At 45.0% G+C, this 17373-nt stretch overlaps 3 protein-coding genes across 15 annotated transcripts; 1 reads left to right on the top strand and 2 right to left on the bottom strand.

The window, feature by feature from the left end:
* The first annotated feature begins 753 nt into the window (after nucleotides 1-753).
* LOC144714615 (trihelix transcription factor ENAP1-like) lies at nucleotides 754-4845 on the top strand. Of its 13 annotated transcripts, none has more exons than XR_013584406.1 (4): nucleotides 754-1743; nucleotides 2669-2758; nucleotides 2840-2936; nucleotides 4112-4248. XR_013584406.1 is itself a non-coding variant. In XM_078589392.1 (2 exons), exons 1-2 carry the CDS (start codon nucleotides 912-914, stop codon nucleotides 4237-4239), a joined length of 960 nt encoding a protein of 319 aa, XP_078445518.1. In that variant the 5' UTR covers nucleotides 754-911; the 3' UTR covers nucleotides 4240-4392. The 13 variants fall into 13 exon arrangements, 6 of the variants coding, with proteins under 6 accessions (XP_078445518.1, XP_078445523.1, XP_078445522.1 ...); XR_013584404.1 differs by having other exon boundaries at nucleotides 2669-2767; XR_013584402.1 differs by having other exon boundaries at nucleotides 755-1749.
* A 112-nt stretch (nucleotides 4846-4957) lies between these two features.
* LOC144714614 (protein MALE DISCOVERER 2-like) lies at nucleotides 4958-9929 on the bottom strand. The gene is made up of 9 exons (XM_078589390.1): nucleotides 9603-9929; nucleotides 9348-9486; nucleotides 8762-8833; nucleotides 8529-8672; nucleotides 8331-8444; nucleotides 7141-7511; nucleotides 6051-6241; nucleotides 5829-5961; nucleotides 4958-5747 (listed from the first exon to the last, which is right to left on the bottom strand). Exons 1-9 carry the CDS (start codon nucleotides 9700-9702, stop codon nucleotides 5200-5202), a joined length of 1812 nt encoding a protein of 603 aa, XP_078445516.1. The 5' UTR covers nucleotides 9703-9929; the 3' UTR covers nucleotides 4958-5199.
* A 1643-nt stretch (nucleotides 9930-11572) lies between these two features.
* LOC144714484 (SEC14 cytosolic factor family protein / phosphoglyceride transfer family protein) lies at nucleotides 11573-13969 on the bottom strand. The gene is made up of 4 exons (XM_078589234.1): nucleotides 13227-13969; nucleotides 12670-12794; nucleotides 12445-12586; nucleotides 11573-11970 (listed from the first exon to the last, which is right to left on the bottom strand). Exons 1-4 carry the CDS (start codon nucleotides 13935-13937, stop codon nucleotides 11713-11715), a joined length of 1236 nt encoding a protein of 411 aa, XP_078445360.1. The 5' UTR covers nucleotides 13938-13969; the 3' UTR covers nucleotides 11573-11712.
* Between the last annotated feature and the right edge of the window lie 3404 nt (nucleotides 13970-17373).

Here is a 17373-nt window from a genome sequence, read left to right as displayed (position 1 = left end):
CAATACCGGAATATCACGACAGGCACATGACAAAAAACACTAGCCTTTGGAGTCTACATCCTCCTCTGAAATTCCTCCAGAGTTGAAGCTGTAAAAATAAGCTGGAAGAACATTCTTACCCACATAGGAGAAGGGGGGGGCGGGGGGGGGGGGGGGAAGTTATCAAGCAGGGCTGATGACGAATCATCATTGTCATTATAGTGCAGGGATGCGGACGGGACGATTTTCATCCCGAGACGAAAAAATCGTCCAGTCCGAGGGTAAGGACGAGTTTTGGGACAAAAATTCATCCCGGGGACCACCGGATGGGACCATTTTCTTCTGTCCAGAGGTCTCCGGACGATGGATGGACGAATCTGGACGAAAAACCGCCGGATTCACATCCGACAGTTGAGATGTTGCCACGTGGCCTCGCTAGGACAATGTATAATATATTATAATCTAATATACTATATTAAAAATATAAAATGTGTTTTCCGTCCGGAAGAATTTTGGGACGAAAATTCATCCCGGGAGGACTGGACAGGACAAAAAATCGTCAGGAGATAATTGGACGGGACGATTTTTTTTGTCGGTGGAAGAAAAACCGTCCCGTCCAGACATAGGACGGGATGAAATTCGTCCCGTCTCGTCATTCGTCCACATCCGGGACGATCCGGAACTATAGTCGTCATCGTCAGAAAGCACTAGCTGGAGAATCTCTTCATGCTATTCTCCTCCCAAGCCACTTATTCTCATACCCTCTTGCCCATCTTCTTCTTCTGCCCTCTTCCTCTTTTTTCCTCTTCTTCTTCTTCCTGTTCTTGTTCTTGTTCTTCTTCGCGGAGCAGTCCAGAGATGTTGCAGGCAGGAAAGGAAGAAACTTGAGCGGCGATCTCATCACAAACCTTGATTTCTCGAAATCTTAGATCATGGGCCACGTTCTACGACCTCATCAACATCCCTCCTACGCTACTCCCGGCGGAAGAGAAGATTGCTGGACGGAAGAGGCAACCGCGGCGCTAATCGAAGTCTGGGGCGAGCGATTCGTCGATCTGAATCGCGGAAATCTCCGCCAAAAGGACTGGAAAGACGTGTCAATGGCGGTGAACGAGCATCTGACGGCGATGGGGAAGCCGAAGAAAACGGACATTCAATGCAAGAACAGAATCGACACGCTGAAGAAGAAATTCAAGCTGGAGAGAAGCAAGGGGGGCGAATCCAAGTGGGTTTTCTACTCTCGCCTTGAAGAACTCATCTGCCCGGAAGAGCAGAAGACTCCGATCAACTTCACGATCAAAAGAAACCCTAACCCTAACCCTAATCCTGACCCTGATCCTGATTCTGCCGAGGGATCGTTCTCTGGGTCGAAGGCGAATTCCTCCCCAGTGTCCAGCGAGAGCTCTGGGGCGGATGAAGGCAAGATGAACAAGGATGAATCCATGGGAGGAAGGTTCTGCCATGTGAAGAAGGTGTTCTCTGGGAGAAGAAGGCCGTGGGGGAGCGGTTTGGACATCGGTGGGCTGATCAATAGCGGCGAAGACGGCGGCGGAGACGTCAACGGGGCGTTTGGGGAGCTGGCGAAGGCAATTCTCAAGTTTGGGGAGGTTTATGAGAAGGTGGAGAGCTCCAAACAGCAGCAGATGATCGAATTGGAGAGGCAGAGGATGGAATTTTCCAAGGAGATTGAATTCCAGAGGATGCAGATGTTCATGGAGGCTCAGCTCGAGTTGGAGAAGATGAAACGCCCCAAATACTCTTCCGGTAGTGGTGAGAATTTCTTTGTTTTACCCCTTTCTAATGTGCATTTTCTTGGTTCTTGGGTAAATTCAATTTGCGGTTTTATTTGTGGATTTCACTTCTGGATTTGAGAATTATCTTGGAAATCGTCGATGTTTGTCCACTGATCCTGCCCATGATACAGTTATCATGTTTTTATGGTGTTCAGCTTGGTAGAGATTTAAAAATTTGTTTAGATTTTATTAGTATCGTTCATAAGGTGCAAGTTTTGTTTGATTGTCATTTCATATTTTTAATGGAAGAGTCTTCCACGTCCTGGTCGTGTCAGATAATGGTCTATTCGTGAGCTTAAGTCCTGATCCGTGGTCTCTCACAAGGTTCGTACGGGTGGTTGATCAAGATCAAATCATCGATTGACCTGATCCATATTAGATTCCACCTTCAATCAAGGATTAATCAGATCGATCAGCTTGATTGGATCGAGAGAAACTTTGATTTATTCAAAATTTCCACTTTTTCACTCTAAATCTCACTATGTATATCATTCTCGCTTTCTCTCTCTCTCTCTCTCTCTCTCTCTCTCTCTCTCTCTCTCTCTCTTAACAGCTGCCTTAAGTTAAAGAATCGCACCCTTGATATCAGCTACAGCTTTTAGTATAGTAGTAGGCACTTGAATCTTAACAGTTCTATAATCCAATTTCAGCAGGGTTAAGAGCTGACCATTTTGCTTTTTTCTTTTCAATAATCTCCTTCACTGGTGCTTAAGCTCCTGTTAAGTTTCTTGTATTGCTTTCGTCATGGGCAGTGCTATTAAGCTGCCTCTTCACTCCCAGTTAAAAGTTCCCAATTCAGCTAGTGCTTTCTATTAAATAAATGGCTAGATTTTTCTTGGATCATGAATAGGTTCAAAATTTCTGATCCTCTTTGTTTTTTGACATTTTTCGGGAAGAATCACTTCCGTGCGTGATATTCTGCTCGGCATGAGCCATTCTTCAAGTACTTGTTGACGAATCTATCCCATTTTTGGCATGACAAAGTAGTAAGTATGGTAAAGTCTTGCAAACTTTATTGGTTTATTTTTTAACTTAATATGGATCAAGAGGGCATGTTGGGTTCACAGTCAGATTGGGTCGGCTTATGGCTCAACAAACAAGACCCAACAAAGATGGCGGGTCCGGGTTGACCTGGGGCTGGGTCAGGGTTGGCGCAACTAACTGGTGGGTATAACTAAGCAGTAACTGCCCAAGATGATATGCGATACAATCCTTTGCTCCCATCTTCGGCGCTTTAGCTCATTAGGGGCATTTTCGTCAGTTCCTCTTCTCTTTAAATAGGGCAGCCCTCCCTCTCGGAGGACAGCCAAGAATCATTATCAAAGTTGTGGTTTCCGAAACTCTGTCTCCCTTGGCCATATTCTTTCTGCCATCCCTCTCTATTACTTGACGTTCTTTCCATCGGCCTTGTCTCCCTCTCATCCTCTCCTCCTGGAGAAGATCTTACTGCCGGCATCTCTCTCTCCTCTCTCCCTCTCACTCTATCTTCTCTAATTAAATAATGGACTTCCATTCATCAATATTTCAAGGTATGCTAGGATCCCAACCAGGATTTTATCAACATGTCAGGTTGACTCGCTGTCTTGGCTTCACCTCCCAGACCATGGTTCTACTTCCGGACAACCCCCCCCATCCCCTAGACAATAGATCAGGGATCAAGTCAACCTGGGATTAGGTCGGGTCTGCCCAACTGACCGGTGGTGGGGTCAGGTCGTCTTCGGGTCAAATCATTCCGGGTCATGTCAGATCGTGATAGGATTCCCAACCCTCGTCAGGGGCATTCTCGTCCTTTGATCATTAAGGGCATCTAGGCCCCGTTTCTCCCATTTTTCCTTTAAGTAGCACAGCCCTCCTTCAAGGAAGGCAGACTGGAAGTTGTTTCTTAAGTGACTGTTGGTTTTCCGTCCCCTCTCGTCTCTTCTTATATCCATGCTCCGTCTCCCTCTACAATCCCCGTCCTCGTGATCGTCTCTACATCACCGTGTCTTCAGGCGGCTCTTCCCAGGCCGATCCCTACCCCCCTCTGCTCGGCCTCCTCTCGAATCCTTCCCGTTTCACCTCTCCTACGTAGGGAATTTCTACCTCGCGTCACCCTCTACCCTCCTTCCGATACAAACCTAGATCCAGGTTCGTATCAGATCGTCAGGGTGGCTTTGTGGACTATGATTCCCAATGAAAAAGCGGGAAGTGTTTCCCAATTTTAGCTTTAAAGTGTGTCATTTCTTATCTAAGGATACGACAAGAAAACATCGAAAGATGGAGTTAGCGTGGCGCCAATCAGAACATTGCATTGTTTTCTATGATGATTGTATGAATCTTCGTCTTTGGCATCTTGGAAGGGGGACGAGGAGAAGCTAAATGGGAGGTGGCAGGGATCGGCAGGGACGAACTGCCTGGAAAAAGCGGCGAGGGAGAGACGATCACGAAGGAGGGGGACTGCAATGACAGAGCTAGAGCGTGGGCTTAGAAGAGAGGAGGACAAGGAGATGCCAACTTCACTTCAACTTCTTCTTTGTGCTCCTAAAGGGAGAGCTACATCTATATAAAGGGAAAATACCCCTAATGGTGAAATGGTGGAAATGTTCTTAGTGATCAAATGCCCATACAACTTCTGAATGCTTTTTAATTTCCCGGTTAGGTGATATATTTCCTAAAGAGTAACATCATTAGGAGTTGAGGTTTTTTCTGATAAATCTGAATAACAACTTACGTGAAGACCTGGCAAAGGTTCTCCCGGAATTCACTTGCTCTCACCAGGTCCACCATATTATTAGAGTTCATCATAGTTTCCATGGATGGATTTTCCCAACGGAATAAATTTTATTTGCGTTTGATGTGAACAAATTTTAAAAAAAAATTATTCCTCCTGCTATTAATTTGTTAAATTTAGCAGGTAAACAATTATGACGGTTGGAGGAACGCTGGTCTCCGTTCTTTTGTACAGGTGGCAGACGCAACGATGTAGCTTCCACAATCTCTTTTGTTTTTTTTTGTAATCCTGGTTTCTTTTGTTTCTTTTGTGTACCCTTTAAGTGATAGCTTGATTCCAATTAAATAATTTTATATTGCAAGCCCCAGTCTGTCATTATCATTTTTAGACATTTTTCGATATTTGATGCTAAGTCTGCTGCCCCTACGACCCAGAAGCAAAGAAAAAAAACATCTTCCATAGTCTGACGCAGCAGTTAGATAAAATTGTGCGGTTCTTCTTTTAAATACATCATCAACATTCATCCATATGATTTTTTTCCTAATTCAGAAAAAAAAAGAAACTGAAGCCGAATCAGTCTCTGCTGCGACGTCCGATTGAGAACCTCCAAACTAGACGGATATTGCATGCAGTCCGAACGTATATACAGCTCTCAAACCAAGGCAGGACCCCAGTCAGAGAGATCGATATAGCAACTAAGTAAGAAAAACATTCACCTTAATCAGACTTGGCAATCTCGAGCTCGGCCCACCAGAGAGGGGAGACCTTCGGAGCAGCCGCCTCCGCCGTCACCCCGGTGATCTCCCTCAACCGGGCGTTGACCTCGATCAACGTTGGCCGGTTCGCCGCTGCCGTGTCGCAGCAGCGCACGACCAGCTGGCAGATCGCCTCCACGTCTTCGTCCTTGTAACCTTTCACTCCCCCCGCAATGAGCTCCGAGCTCGGCTTCGTCCCCCTGAGATAGTCTCCAGCCCAGGCCAGCACCGGCGGCCGCCCGGCTATTATCTCGAGCAGCACCATCCCGAACTGGAACACCGTCTCGGCTGGCATCTCCGCCGTCATTTCCGCCGCCATCTCCGCCGTGTTGCTCCAGAACTCGAAGTCCGAGACCTTGGCGGCGGAGTCCTCCGTGAGGTGGACTGTGGTAGAAGTCAACTTTCCGAGGACCACCGGCGGGGTCAACTGGCTCATATGTTCAAGGCAGTAGGACACGCCCATGGCAATCCTCAGCCTCATCGTCCAGTCCAGATCCTCTGCATCTCTCACTGTAAATGAAAAAAAACCGTTGAGAGCGAGGAAGGGAGAAGAGTCAAAGTCAATGGTCAAAGTCAATGGGAGGCACTAACCGTGGAGATTCTCGTGGAGGGTGCCGTTGGGAGGGTACTCGAATACCATCATACGCGTGAAGGGCTGGTCCTCGATGCAGTAGCCAAGGAGATTGGAGAAGTTTTTGTGGTTGACTTTGGACAAGGCGAAGATCTGGGATGAGACCGGCGGCGCGTGAGGAGGTGATACGTGGATGAGAGAGAGAGAGAGAGAGAGAAAGGGAAAAGTCAACTGGGAGTAACCTTTTTCCTGAATTGCGCCTCGTAGATGGGAGACCAGTCCTTGGCGGAGTTGACCACAGTCGAGGCCACGACGATCTCAACGCCGCTTGAGAGTGTGCCCTTATAGAGGGTGCAGTCGGACAGTTCGCCAATGATGTTGCTGAAGTCCTCGCACGCCATCTCCAACTCCGATCGCCGCAGCTGGGTTACCCCTGGGTCAAAGTCAACACCAGGTAAGCGACGAAGAACAGGTGTGCCCAGATGATGCTGTAGATAATTATGTTGACAATGGTGACGATGATGATCATGTTGGAGGTGGTTTAGATGATGGTCATAGCAGTGTCTTGATGGTGATATTCATAGTATTGGTGGTGAAGATGATGACGATGATGATGATAATGATGGTTGTGGTGGGAAAGATGATAATGATAATGATGGCGGCGGTTGTGGTAATGATGATGGTGATGGTAGTGATCTCCAGACCATAAAAGGGGCACCCATGGGGGGAGGTTTGGTGGTGGTAATGGTGATTGCGGCGATGATGATAATGGAGATTGATTATGATGATGATGTGATAATGGTGAAAATTATGCATTCTTGTTATATTTTGTAGGAGCTTGTATAAAAATGCGCTCATTATAGTTTTCGTTGCAATAGTTGTGACCGTTCAGGAATATTGATTTTAAATATGCATCTGATGACAAAATTTATGATGGTAATGTTAGGGACGATGAAGATGATAGCGGTCGTGGTGATGATGATAAAGGCAAAGAATAATGAAGGCGGTGATGATGATAATGATGGTGGCCATGGTGACGATGAAGACAAAGAATAATGAAGGTGATGATGATAAAGGCAAAGAATAATGAAGGCGGTGATGATGATAATGATGGTGGCCATGGTGACGATGAAGACAAAGAATAATGAAGGTGATGATGATAAAGGCAAAGAATATTGAAGGTGGTGATGATGATAATGATGGTGGCTATGGTGACGATGAAGACGTTGATGGTGATTATGGTAAGATGACAAGGTTGATGATGATGATAATGATGCTGATCATGATGGTGATGCTGGGGAGGATGATAATGATGAGGTGTGTTCACAGCACCAGTCACAAGAGCCTTCTGCAGCTGCCCGCTCAAGCCTGTGGCCCAGGGCTTTATTGTTAATGCCTTCTTGGAATAGTAATAGTAGATCCCGACTGCAATGAGTATAACACCGCTGATCGTTCCCATGACTGCACCCAACCAAACTTTTGCCGAACTGCTAGACTTCTTTTTTATAGATGTTGTCATCGACGGAGATGGAAATGTTCCAGAAACGGGTGGTGGTGATGATTCTGGTGGCGGCGGCTCTATCGATCGTGGCGAGAATTCTGTGCTATTGCCTCCACTTAAAGCTGGTGGTGTCTGGGGTTGCTCTGCCCCTGTATCTGAACTGTTGTTTGGGATGTTGCCTCGTGTTTCCGAGTCAGCCCTCCTAGATAGCACCATTGGAAAAAGTTGATGTGAAGAAGCAGAATTGAACGGAAAAAATGAAACGACCAGAAACTCTTTGATATATAAACCTTTTCTTTTAAGGAACTCTGATAGAAACTTATACCTAGGTTCTGATAGAGGGGGGTTTTATTAAAGGAGATAGCATATGGGGATAAAGGATATACTGATCAAAGACGAGAGACAAATTGATCCAGAAGGAAGCCCGCTGATGATCTGGTGAAGGAGAAGCAATCAAAGTAGAAGGGGATGGTAATGGGTTGAGGGGGAGGACCAAGAAGTAAGAGAATGAGGAAGAGTTGTGAAAATCCTCAGACTTCGTTTCATTCTTCAATGTTCTGAACGATGGGCTATAACTATTTAACGGAAACTATCCAAAAAAATCACTGAGCAAAATACCCCTCCCAAGGTAAAGTGACTGAGATACTCTTGGAAGAAGGCGTATGATCGTATAACTCTCTTGGAGGTGCTGATTGGGTAAAACAGTAGGAAAGAAAAAATAGGTGAATAAATTACCTCTGGTGTTGAGGGGGAGGACAAAGAGATAAGAGAATGGGGATGAGTTGAGTGAAGCCTCAGTCTTCAATTCCTTTGCATCCCTCCAAACTTAAGGGTTAAAACCACTTAAAGGAAACTACTCTAGAAGGTAAATGTTCAAAATACTCCTCCCAGGGTTAACTGACCAGATACCCTTGGACATTGGGTCACATCTCTCTCGGAGGGGCTGATTGGGGAGCAGAAAAAATGATGCGTTGGGAGAATAATTTATTTATTTGTTTGTTTTTGGAGAGAATAAAATTACCTCTTGAATCCTCCTAAATCTGTGAGCTTTGGGAGGCTATTGACTTCGGTGGGAAGACACAGATTGTGGAGGCCTGGACTTCTGTCTCCGACGAGAGGGTTCCCTTGTATGGATCTTCAGGGAAAGCCAACAGTTATTAGATTAATGAAGTTTAAGAATATGGCTTACGGTGCTGCTGGTATATGGTTGTTGACTTACATGAATTTCAACGATGTCAGTATTGAGAGATTGGAGGGGACAGGCCCGGTTAAGTCGTTGTGTGCCAGGTCAAGCACCTCCAGTTTCTGAAGTTTCCCAAGTTCTTCAGGGATGGTCCCATAAAAACAATTATTTCGCAAAATTCTGGATAAGAAAACTCAGAAAAATTAAAAAAAAATTGAAGGCTTGCAGAAATTTAGAATAGAGGGCGGATCGAGAAGACAAAAGCTTACAAGTATCTAAGGTGAGAGAGTTGGCCCAACTCGGGAACCAGAGCTCCCTTTAGATGGAGATCTTTCAGGTTCCTGTAAGAACAAAAAAATGCTATTCTCGATGAACAGGTTTGCCTGGAAAACCTTGTGAAGACTTCATATCTCCATAAGCACTAATAAACATAATTCTTCATATACTGTGAAATTATTACGCTTTATAAACTGGAATGTTTGGCATGAGAAAAGGATCGACTCTAAAAATCTCGAAAACTAATTTTAGCTCTTCAATTCAAATGAAGGAAATCAAGAAGGAATCCTCGATAAGTTTTGGGTATTTTCCCCCCAATTCACCCCCTCATGGCTGACTTTTCTGGAAGATTCTCGTTCATAAAATCAGTTTTTTCGTTGCAATCAATAGGATGTCTCTGAAAAGTATCATGCGAGGGGTTTTAGCGGATTGTTCTACATCATCCGTGAACGACAAAAAAATCGTCCAGTTCAGTATCCAGATGTCAATTTTTCACGGAAATTTCACTTCACATAGAACGCCGAGCATAACATCTCAATGAATTTGACGAGAAAAATGAGGAGAAAAAAGAGCACGTACAGATAAGAGATTTTTCCATCTTCGCATTTGATTCCGGTCCAGCCACATGGATCATTCCCCGGCCCCTCGGAAGTCCAATCCGACAGAGCATCAAAAGGATCGACTTCGATCGCGCTCCTAACTCTCAACAACAACATCCCTACAAATTTTCCGATGCGACTCCCAATCAGTAAAGACGTACCACAAAATCGCACGTATCATAATTCAAACTGCAGATTGCCGTGAAATTCCGCCTCAAGTAACAGCCAACAATACCTTCATCGTTGAGGGAAGAGCAGAAATCTGAACTCCGCAGGAGCAAGAACAACAGAATCGGTAGCCACGACGCGCATCCCCCCCGCCTGATCCTCTCCATGAGTTCCTCTCTAGAACGATCGATTAATCAATCTCGAAGACGGAAATTCAACGCCAATTAGGAAGACGAGGAGATCGCCGGCAACCAATTGGCTTTAGAATTGGATTGCGATCAGCGATTGGAGAAGTCTACGACTCACGCAGCGAGACGCGGTTTGAAGAACACCGTATTGGACTCCTCGAGCTCGCAAGGAATTGAGTAGGAAGGTCACTAGATTGAACTTTCTCTCTATCTCTCTTTCTCTCTCTCACCATCCCTCTCTCTATCTCTCTCTCTCTCTCTCTCTCTCTATTTGTCTCTACTCTCTCTCTCTCTCTCTCTATCTCTATCTCTCTCTTTTTATCCTTGTCTCTACTCTCTCTATCTCTATCTCTCTCTTTTTATCCTTGTCTCTACTCTCTCTCTCTCTATCTCTCTCTCTATATCTCTCTTTTTATCTCGTCTCTCTCTCTCTATATCTCTCTTTTTATCTCCTCTCTCTATCTCTATTTCTCTCTCTCTCTCTATATCTCTCTTTTTATCTCCTCTCTCTATCTCTATCACTCTCTTTTTATCTCTCTCACTATCCCTTTCTCTATCTCTATCTCTCTCTTTTTATCTCTCTCTCACAGTACCTCTCTCTATCTCTCTCAAAATACCTCTCTCTATCTCTCTCTCACACTATCCCTCTCCCTATCTCTCTCTTTTTATCTCTCTCTCATTATCCCTCTCTCCATCTCTATCTGTAACTCTCTCACTATCCCTCTCTCTGTCTCTCTCACTATCCGTCTCTCTATCTCTATCTCTATCTCTCTCACTATCCCTCTCACTATCCCTCTCACTATCCCTCTCTCTATCCCTCTCTCTATCTCTATCTCTCTCTCACAATCCCTCTCTCTCCCTCTCTCTCTCACACTATCCCTCTCCCTATCTCTCTCTTTCATCTCTCTCTCACTATCCCTCTCTCCATCTCTATCTCTATCTCTCTCACTATCCCTCTCTATATCTCTATCTCTCGCACTATCCCTCTCACTGTCCCTCTCTCTATCCCTCTCTCTATCTCTATCTCTCTCTCACAATCCCTCTCTCTCCCTCTATCTCTCTCTCACTATCCCTCTCCCTATCTCTCTCTCTCACTATCCCTCTCTCCATCTCTATCTGTATCTCTCTCACTATCCCTCTCTCTATCTCTATCTCTCTCACTATCCCTCTCACCACCCCTCTCTCTATCTCTCTCTCTATCCCGCTCTCTCTTTATCTCTCCCCCTCTAGATCTCTATCTCTCTCTTTCTCTTTTCCCTATCTCTCTCTCTCTATATATTTCTCCCTATCTCTGTCCCTCTCTCAATCTCTATTTTCCCGAACTGTATCCCTCTCTCTATTTCTCCCTCTCTCTATCCCTATCTCTATTTCTCACTCTCTCTATCCCTCTCTCTATCTCTATTTCTCCATATCTTTGTCCCTCTATCAATCTCCAAGTCTTCCCGACAAAACAAAGACCAAGTCTAAAAAAACACGTAAGCAGTGCCACGTCAGATTTTAAAATGATTTCATCTACGGGTCAACGGAGCCGACTAAAGTCAGAGGAGAATCTGACGGTGATTTCGAGAGCCCACCGTAGAGGCCCACTCAACGGACGGTTGAAATTCGGATAACTACTAAAGTGGGACCCACATGACGTACGAATGCCGACAATGGCCCCACCAGTAAAGAAGACATTCTCATCAAAATCCGATCGAATCCTCACGATTGACTGACTCTTCAGTCGATCTGGGCCGTCGGATGGGAATCCTTAATCACGGCCGTCGATTCCTACATGTCCGATGATTGCGATCGACAAGGACGGTTTTTAATCTCAGCCGTCCGATCAGTCTCTTTCAAGATAGGCGTATTCAGGAAAAAAGTCAATTATCGGAAGCGTTGACCGTGCTGACCGTCGTTGACCGGCCAGATCAAGAAGTTAGACTAGGACGAACAGTTGATCAAGTAATAGAAAAGCATCTCCAAAAAGAAGAAGAAGAAGAAGAAGGATCAAGTGGACAGCTTGCGTACGAAGTACCGATAGGCGGCGACCTTCTTTCGCCGGGAGACGGTGTTGTCGACGGAGATCACCATCTTGCCGGCTTCCCTGGAGACGTACGAGTTGTGGATCGGCGCGTCGCCGGCGGCCATTCGCCTCGTCTTCTCGATTACCACAGTGTAGCTGTTCTCGGCGGCGGGGACGTACTCGGCGCCGTATTCCACCTCCCATCCTCCCACGACGATGTCCCACGTTATCGTTGCGCCGAGCTGACCCAGAGAGGAAAAAGTCAAACTTAGAATTTTGACCCAGAGAGGAAAATTTTGGAAGCAGGGGTAGAATTCTGAATTTTGGAAGCAGGTCTTGGAAAATAGAGTCAGAATTATGATGAAACCGAAATCAGACTTGGAATTTCGATTCGAATAGAAGATCTCTCAAAATTCTGGTTCAGATAAGAGATTTCAATCAAGAACTACTCGGAATTATCGAAGCGAAATTAAGCTCAGACTTTTATTTAAAGAGAAGAGATTTAAAACAACGGCTCGGAATTATTTCGATGACAGCAAAATTAAGCTCAGAATTTCGTTTTAGGGAGGTTGTTTAAAGCAAGAACTGCTAGGCAATTTTTAATGAAAGAAAAAGCAAGCTCAGATGATATTGCAGCGGAGCTTGTCGAAAACTAGATCAACACAAAATCAGAAAAAAAATTCGAATCAAGAACAGGAAGAAATTGTTAAATCAACCTCAATGCCGTCGATCTCGAGGTTGACTCGCTCGCCGCCTTTAACTGAGAACTCGGACGCAGCTCGCGGTTGCCCCTTCTCCAAGTCTCCCGGCCGGCTGAGCCCTCCGTACTGAACTGGCACGTACTCTGGTCTGATGAATCTGAAGAACCAGATTAATCATAAATAAAAGAGAGATTATCAAAAAAAAAAGAAGAAAATGGATCGATGGATTGATTTGCTCACTTGTATAAAACCTCTGCAACATTCGCCTCCTTGGCTATAACAAACTTGCTCTTCGTTCTCTGAGTTAGAAAAGGGCTGAACATCGAGTACAGCATGCTGAAATACCATGGCACATTGACGAACACCTGCGTGGAGAAAAAGCTGATTAAATATAACGAATAAAATGAAAATAATAATTAGAAACAGAATATCATTTTTTTTGAAGAAAAGGAGGGAATATCATCCAAAACCGGTGATCAACCCAAGAAACAGAATATCATGAAAGAACAAATTTTGTTTTAGCCGGGATGCAGATGAAGACTCGGCAAACAATGCATAATTCCACTACAAAGTAACAGGTTGGGATGAAGAGCCGTCATCGGTATCGTCATCCTTCTGTGGAAGGAAGACGAATAAGTCGTCTACGCCAGTCTAGACATGGCCAATGACGAGACTAAGATAACGATGACGAATCGAGAAGCGTAGTCCGATCCCGTCATCGTAACTCCGTCACGGAAGCGACAAACCCTAGAAATCGATGAAGAAAAGAAATGGGTAGGAAGAGCGAAGGAGAAGACCTTGCGGGCGACCATCTCCGGATAGTTGTCCTGGAAGAGGGCGAGGATCTGGCTAGAAGCCATTCTGAGTTCTCTCTTGGGCATATCCTTGAGATCAGTAACCTGAATGATCGAATTCACACCCCCCGGCTTGAACTGCAACATCCCAACGCCTCTCTCCATCACCTGGACTCGCCACCGCAGAAATCTCTTCAACTTCTCGTCATCGCCGAACACTCGATCGAACACCTCCCGATCCTTGAACACACCGTACGCGTTGTAACAAACCGGATGCCCTAGCCGATCGATCCCGTGCATGAACGCCACCACGCCTTCCAGATCCGCAAACCCTAGATCTTCGTCCGCGATCCCTTCCACCCCGAACTCCTTCCGCCATTGGATCGATTTGAGCAGCATCGAATGGGCCTGCGACACGTGAAAATCCCTAGCTCGGAGGAATTTGAGGAGGATCACGTCGGCTTTCTCGTCGCCGCCGAGCAAGGGCACGCCCCAGAGAGACATCGGAGACGAAGAACTCTCATCGTTTGTGAGGAGATCTTTGAACTCCTGCAACGCCTTCTTCTCGGAGAGCTTGAGCCGCTTGACGAAGTAGGTGTCTTCTCTGAACGAGGAAGAGGACTGGAGAACGCTGGCCGCGGCGGCCTCCATTAACGAGCTCACCAAGCTCTTCTTCGGGGGCTCCAATGGCGGCACCGAGGGAGATTCCGTCATCTTCTAGAGAGATCTGGGAAGAACTCCAAGCTTGGAGTATATATACCAGGCTCCAGTAGAGAGAGAAAGAAGAGAGAGAGAGAGGGAAAAGTGGAACGTGATGTGAGAGAAAAGACGTCAGCTTTTTGGTTTTAAATTTTGAAAATGGGTTGATGAGTTTTGGCGGGAAATCTGGTCAACGAGTCAAATCACTAGACATAGTTGTTCTGTTCTGTTCGTTTAAAACGAACAAAAAATTCGCACAAACGAACCGCACAATGGTCTGTTTGTTGTCCTGTTCTCTTTATGTGAGAAAATTCAAACAATATTTGAGCATTTCGCACAATTCTCACAAATTCGCACAAATTGCACAAATTCGCACAAACCGAACAAATTCGCACCAACAGAACAAATTCGCACAACTGAACAAATTCGCACAAAGACGAAAAAATCTGCACAAAGCGAACAAATTCGCACAAAGCGAACAAATTCGCACAAACCGAACAAATTCGCACAAACCGAACAAATTCGCACATGAAGTTAAAGATTGCATTTATTGGTCTTAAATTGTGTAAAATGACACAATTTTGGGAAAATTTTGCTCTGTCCTTAGAAAATTATATATTAAAAATAATAAAAAATATTATATATTTAAATGGAGAGCTTATTAGGTTGTGTTTGTTATCTTGATGAAATAGTTGACTAGGATGTTGGCAAATTTGAAAAGATAAAATGAGCGAAGAGAAATTTTAATTAATGTTAGTATAAGATGAATAGAGATTTTAGTAGGAAATGTATTATACCTTTAAAATAAGAGATAAATCAATTAAAGATATAAATTGAGAGTTTAAATGTCTAAAATGATAAAGAAACGAGCATAATAATCTATGATATATAAAAGGGGCAGCTTTTTTCAAATTAAGTTTTACAAGTTGGAGTTCGACGAATGGGAAAATTTGAGGCAACTGCAAGGATAGAGAATACAATTCTTCCCGCAAAATGTCTAATCAGGGAAAAGGACAAGGATCCACTTTCAACAAAAGACATTAGGGGTTCAACGCAAAAAGAGAAATGGAAAGCAATCTAGATAAACTGTTCCAGCTCCCCACCGAATTCATCCTCAGGTACTGTAGCAGCTTGGTCAAGCTCTTCCATCTTTGCGCCCACCTCTCTGGCTGCATCCCATTCCTCCACAAGTTTTTCCATCTTTGCGCACACCTCGTCTCCTCTCTAAGCTATTATCCCTGCTTCCCCAAACGTCAGTGTCTTCGACTCCTCTGTAGATATATAGTAAAAAATAGAAGAACACATATACAGAGAGATGCGAATGATAGAACATATGCATTTTTAGGAGAGAGGGAGAGCGTGAGTCGAAGAGTGAAGAAGTGGGAGAGGGTGAGTGAGAGAGAGGAAGTCACAATTAGAGGGAGAGAACTGAGAGCGGTGGATAGATAATTTAAGGAGGGAGACGATATGGAGAGGGGAGATTGAGTGAATGAGAAGGAGAGGGAGAGTGGAAGCGTAAGGAAGAGTGTGATGACAAAAAAAAAGGAAAAGTAGAGGGAGAGTGACAGTGAGATAGAGAGATGGAGAGTAAGAGAGAAGGAGATTGAAAGGGAGAGGGAGGCTGTGAGTGGAAGAGTGAAGAAGTGGGAGAGGGTGAGTGAGAGAGACGAAGTCAAAATTAGAGGGGGAGAACTGAGACCGATAGATAGATAATTTAAGGAGGGAGGGATATGGAGAGGGGAGAGTGGGTGGACGAGAGAAGGAGAGGGAGAGTGGAAGCGTAAGGAAGAGTGTGAAGACAAAAAAAATGGATAAGTAGAGAGTGAGGGAGACGGCGAGAGGGAGAGTGACAGTGAGATAGAGAGACGGAGAGTAAGAGAGAAGGAGATTGAAAGGGAGAGGGAGGGTGTGAGTGGAAGAGTGAAGAAGTGGGAGAGGGTGAGTGAGAGAGACGAAGTCACAATTAGAGGGGGAGAACTGAGAGCGATATATAGATAAATCAAGGAGGGAGGGATATGGAGAGGGGTGGGAGAGGGTGAGTGGAAGATAAAAGGAGAGGGAGAGAGTGGACAAGTTCGTACCTCGCCAGTGCAAAACCCCTCGCTAATGGTGGACCACTAATCTGCATATTGGACAATAAAATAATTTGTCCTCACTTTATCTACAACACTCAATGAGCTAGGACAAAGTCTAATTTGTCGGTGCATTCAGACGAATGTTAAATGGCCCATTATCTTCGTCACCGTCTTCGTCCTCATCTGTTCGCATGTCGTCGTTGTTGTACCAACTCTTCAACATCATTAAGACTTCAACGCTCTCCGCTGTTAACCTCGATCGCCTGTAGTTGATTACTCGACGGCCCTCTGAGAATAGGCGCTCACACGCGACACTCGTTGCTTGAACTGCTAGGAATTCTTTCGCCACCAGTGCTAACGCGGGGTAAGAAAGCTGACCTGTTTTGGGGGTAAAATTATTTAGAAATTCAATAAGTGCATCATGAGATGTTTAATATAAAGAATGCGAATTGTATGATACTTTTCGTCTTCCACCAATGCAATACCGCCGTACCAAATGCTGGGGGGGCCGTTGCGTTTACGTCGAGCTCTGCGATCTGGTCAACTCTTTGCGGTAGCTCAGACATATCGAGTATTTCTTCAAGTTCCATTTGTATGAAATCACTCGTCGTTGTTAGAGCACTTGGTTCGGTGCGTCGGCTGTCGGGGTTCCTAGATACTGAATGTGTCTCCATGATACTGCGGACGGTGGATAGAACCACATTCTTAGCTTGTGGATCAACCAAGCGAAGCTTCATAGATGGATCAAGTAGGGAGGCGATAGTGAAAGCTTCATTATGTGATAGTACAGATACATACTTATCTAGCTTAGCCCGCATAGCAGAGCACACACTAGATAAGGTGTTCCTTTGCCTAGCGGAGATAGCATGACCAACTGTAAGCATGGAGTTCGATACGCCCTACCTGATTCGCTCGAGATGTCTCATCAATCCCTTAATAATGACTATAGCCTCATTTGATGTTGGTGCCTTGCTTAGGATAGCAATAGAAGTACCAAGCTGGAGTGGTTTGAGTAAATCGACAAATTTTTGCACTAGATCCCATTCTGCGTCAAGTAAGGCTTGTTTTCGAAGAGCGGTGGACATCATCATATCGATCACAGTTTTCTTTTCAATGCACCCCCATAGCATTTTATAAGTGGAACACCACCTTGTAGGACAATCTATCGAGATCCTCCTCGCGTTAGACAAATTTAGTTGTCTGCAATACGTAAAGTACTTCGCCTCTTGCCTCTTCGATCCTCGTATAGCAATCATCACCTCCCTTAGGCGTCGAACAACATCCCCCAAGGAAATAACAGGAGGCTCATGTTCCTCTATATCCACCACATCTTCAAGGCTTGTGAGATCTACTTCGTCAATGAAACTTGACTCGGG

The sequence above is a fragment of the Wolffia australiana genome, chromosome 17 (genome assembly GCF_029677425.1).
Source record: "Wolffia australiana isolate 7733 chromosome 17, ASM2967742v1".
Lineage (NCBI taxonomy): Eukaryota > Viridiplantae > Streptophyta > Magnoliopsida > Alismatales > Araceae > Wolffia > Wolffia australiana.
This window is presented reverse-complemented; position numbering and strand designations above follow the sequence as displayed.

What these genes read in the sequence shown, in the direction of transcription:
- LOC144714484 (XM_078589234.1), bottom strand. Translation starts at nt 13,937, where the DNA reads ATGACGGAATCTCCCTCGGTGCCGCCATTGGAGCCCCCGAAGAAGAGC. An exon ending in GTTGCAGAGGTTTTATACAA is followed by an intron (nt 12,587 to 12,669) that starts GTGAGCAAATCA and finishes CTGGTTCTTCAG; the next exon opens with ATTCATCAGACCAGAGTACG. An exon ending in TCGAGATCGACGGCATTGAG is followed by an intron (nt 11,971 to 12,444) that starts GTTGATTTAACA and finishes TCTCTGGGTCAG; the next exon opens with CTCGGCGCAACGATAACGTG.
- LOC144714615 (XM_078589391.1), top strand. Translation starts at nt 912, where the DNA reads ATGGGCCACGTTCTACGACCTCATCAACATCCCTCCTACGCTACTCCC. An exon ending in CAAATACTCTTCCGGTAGTG is followed by an intron (nt 1,750 to 4,111) that starts GTGAGAATTTCT and finishes GCATCTTGGAAG; the next exon opens with GGGGACGAGGAGAAGCTAAA.
- LOC144714614 (XM_078589390.1), bottom strand. Translation starts at nt 9,702, where the DNA reads ATGGAGAGGATCAGGCGGGGGGGATGCGCGTCGTGGCTACCGATTCTG. An exon ending in GATGGAAAAATCTCTTATCT is followed by an intron (nt 8,834 to 9,347) that starts GTACGTGCTCTT and finishes TTGTTCTTACAG; the next exon opens with GAACCTGAAAGATCTCCATC. An exon ending in AGGCGCAATTCAGGAAAAAG is followed by an intron (nt 5,962 to 6,050) that starts GTTACTCCCAGT and finishes GTCTCATCCCAG; the next exon opens with ATCTTCGCCTTGTCCAAAGT.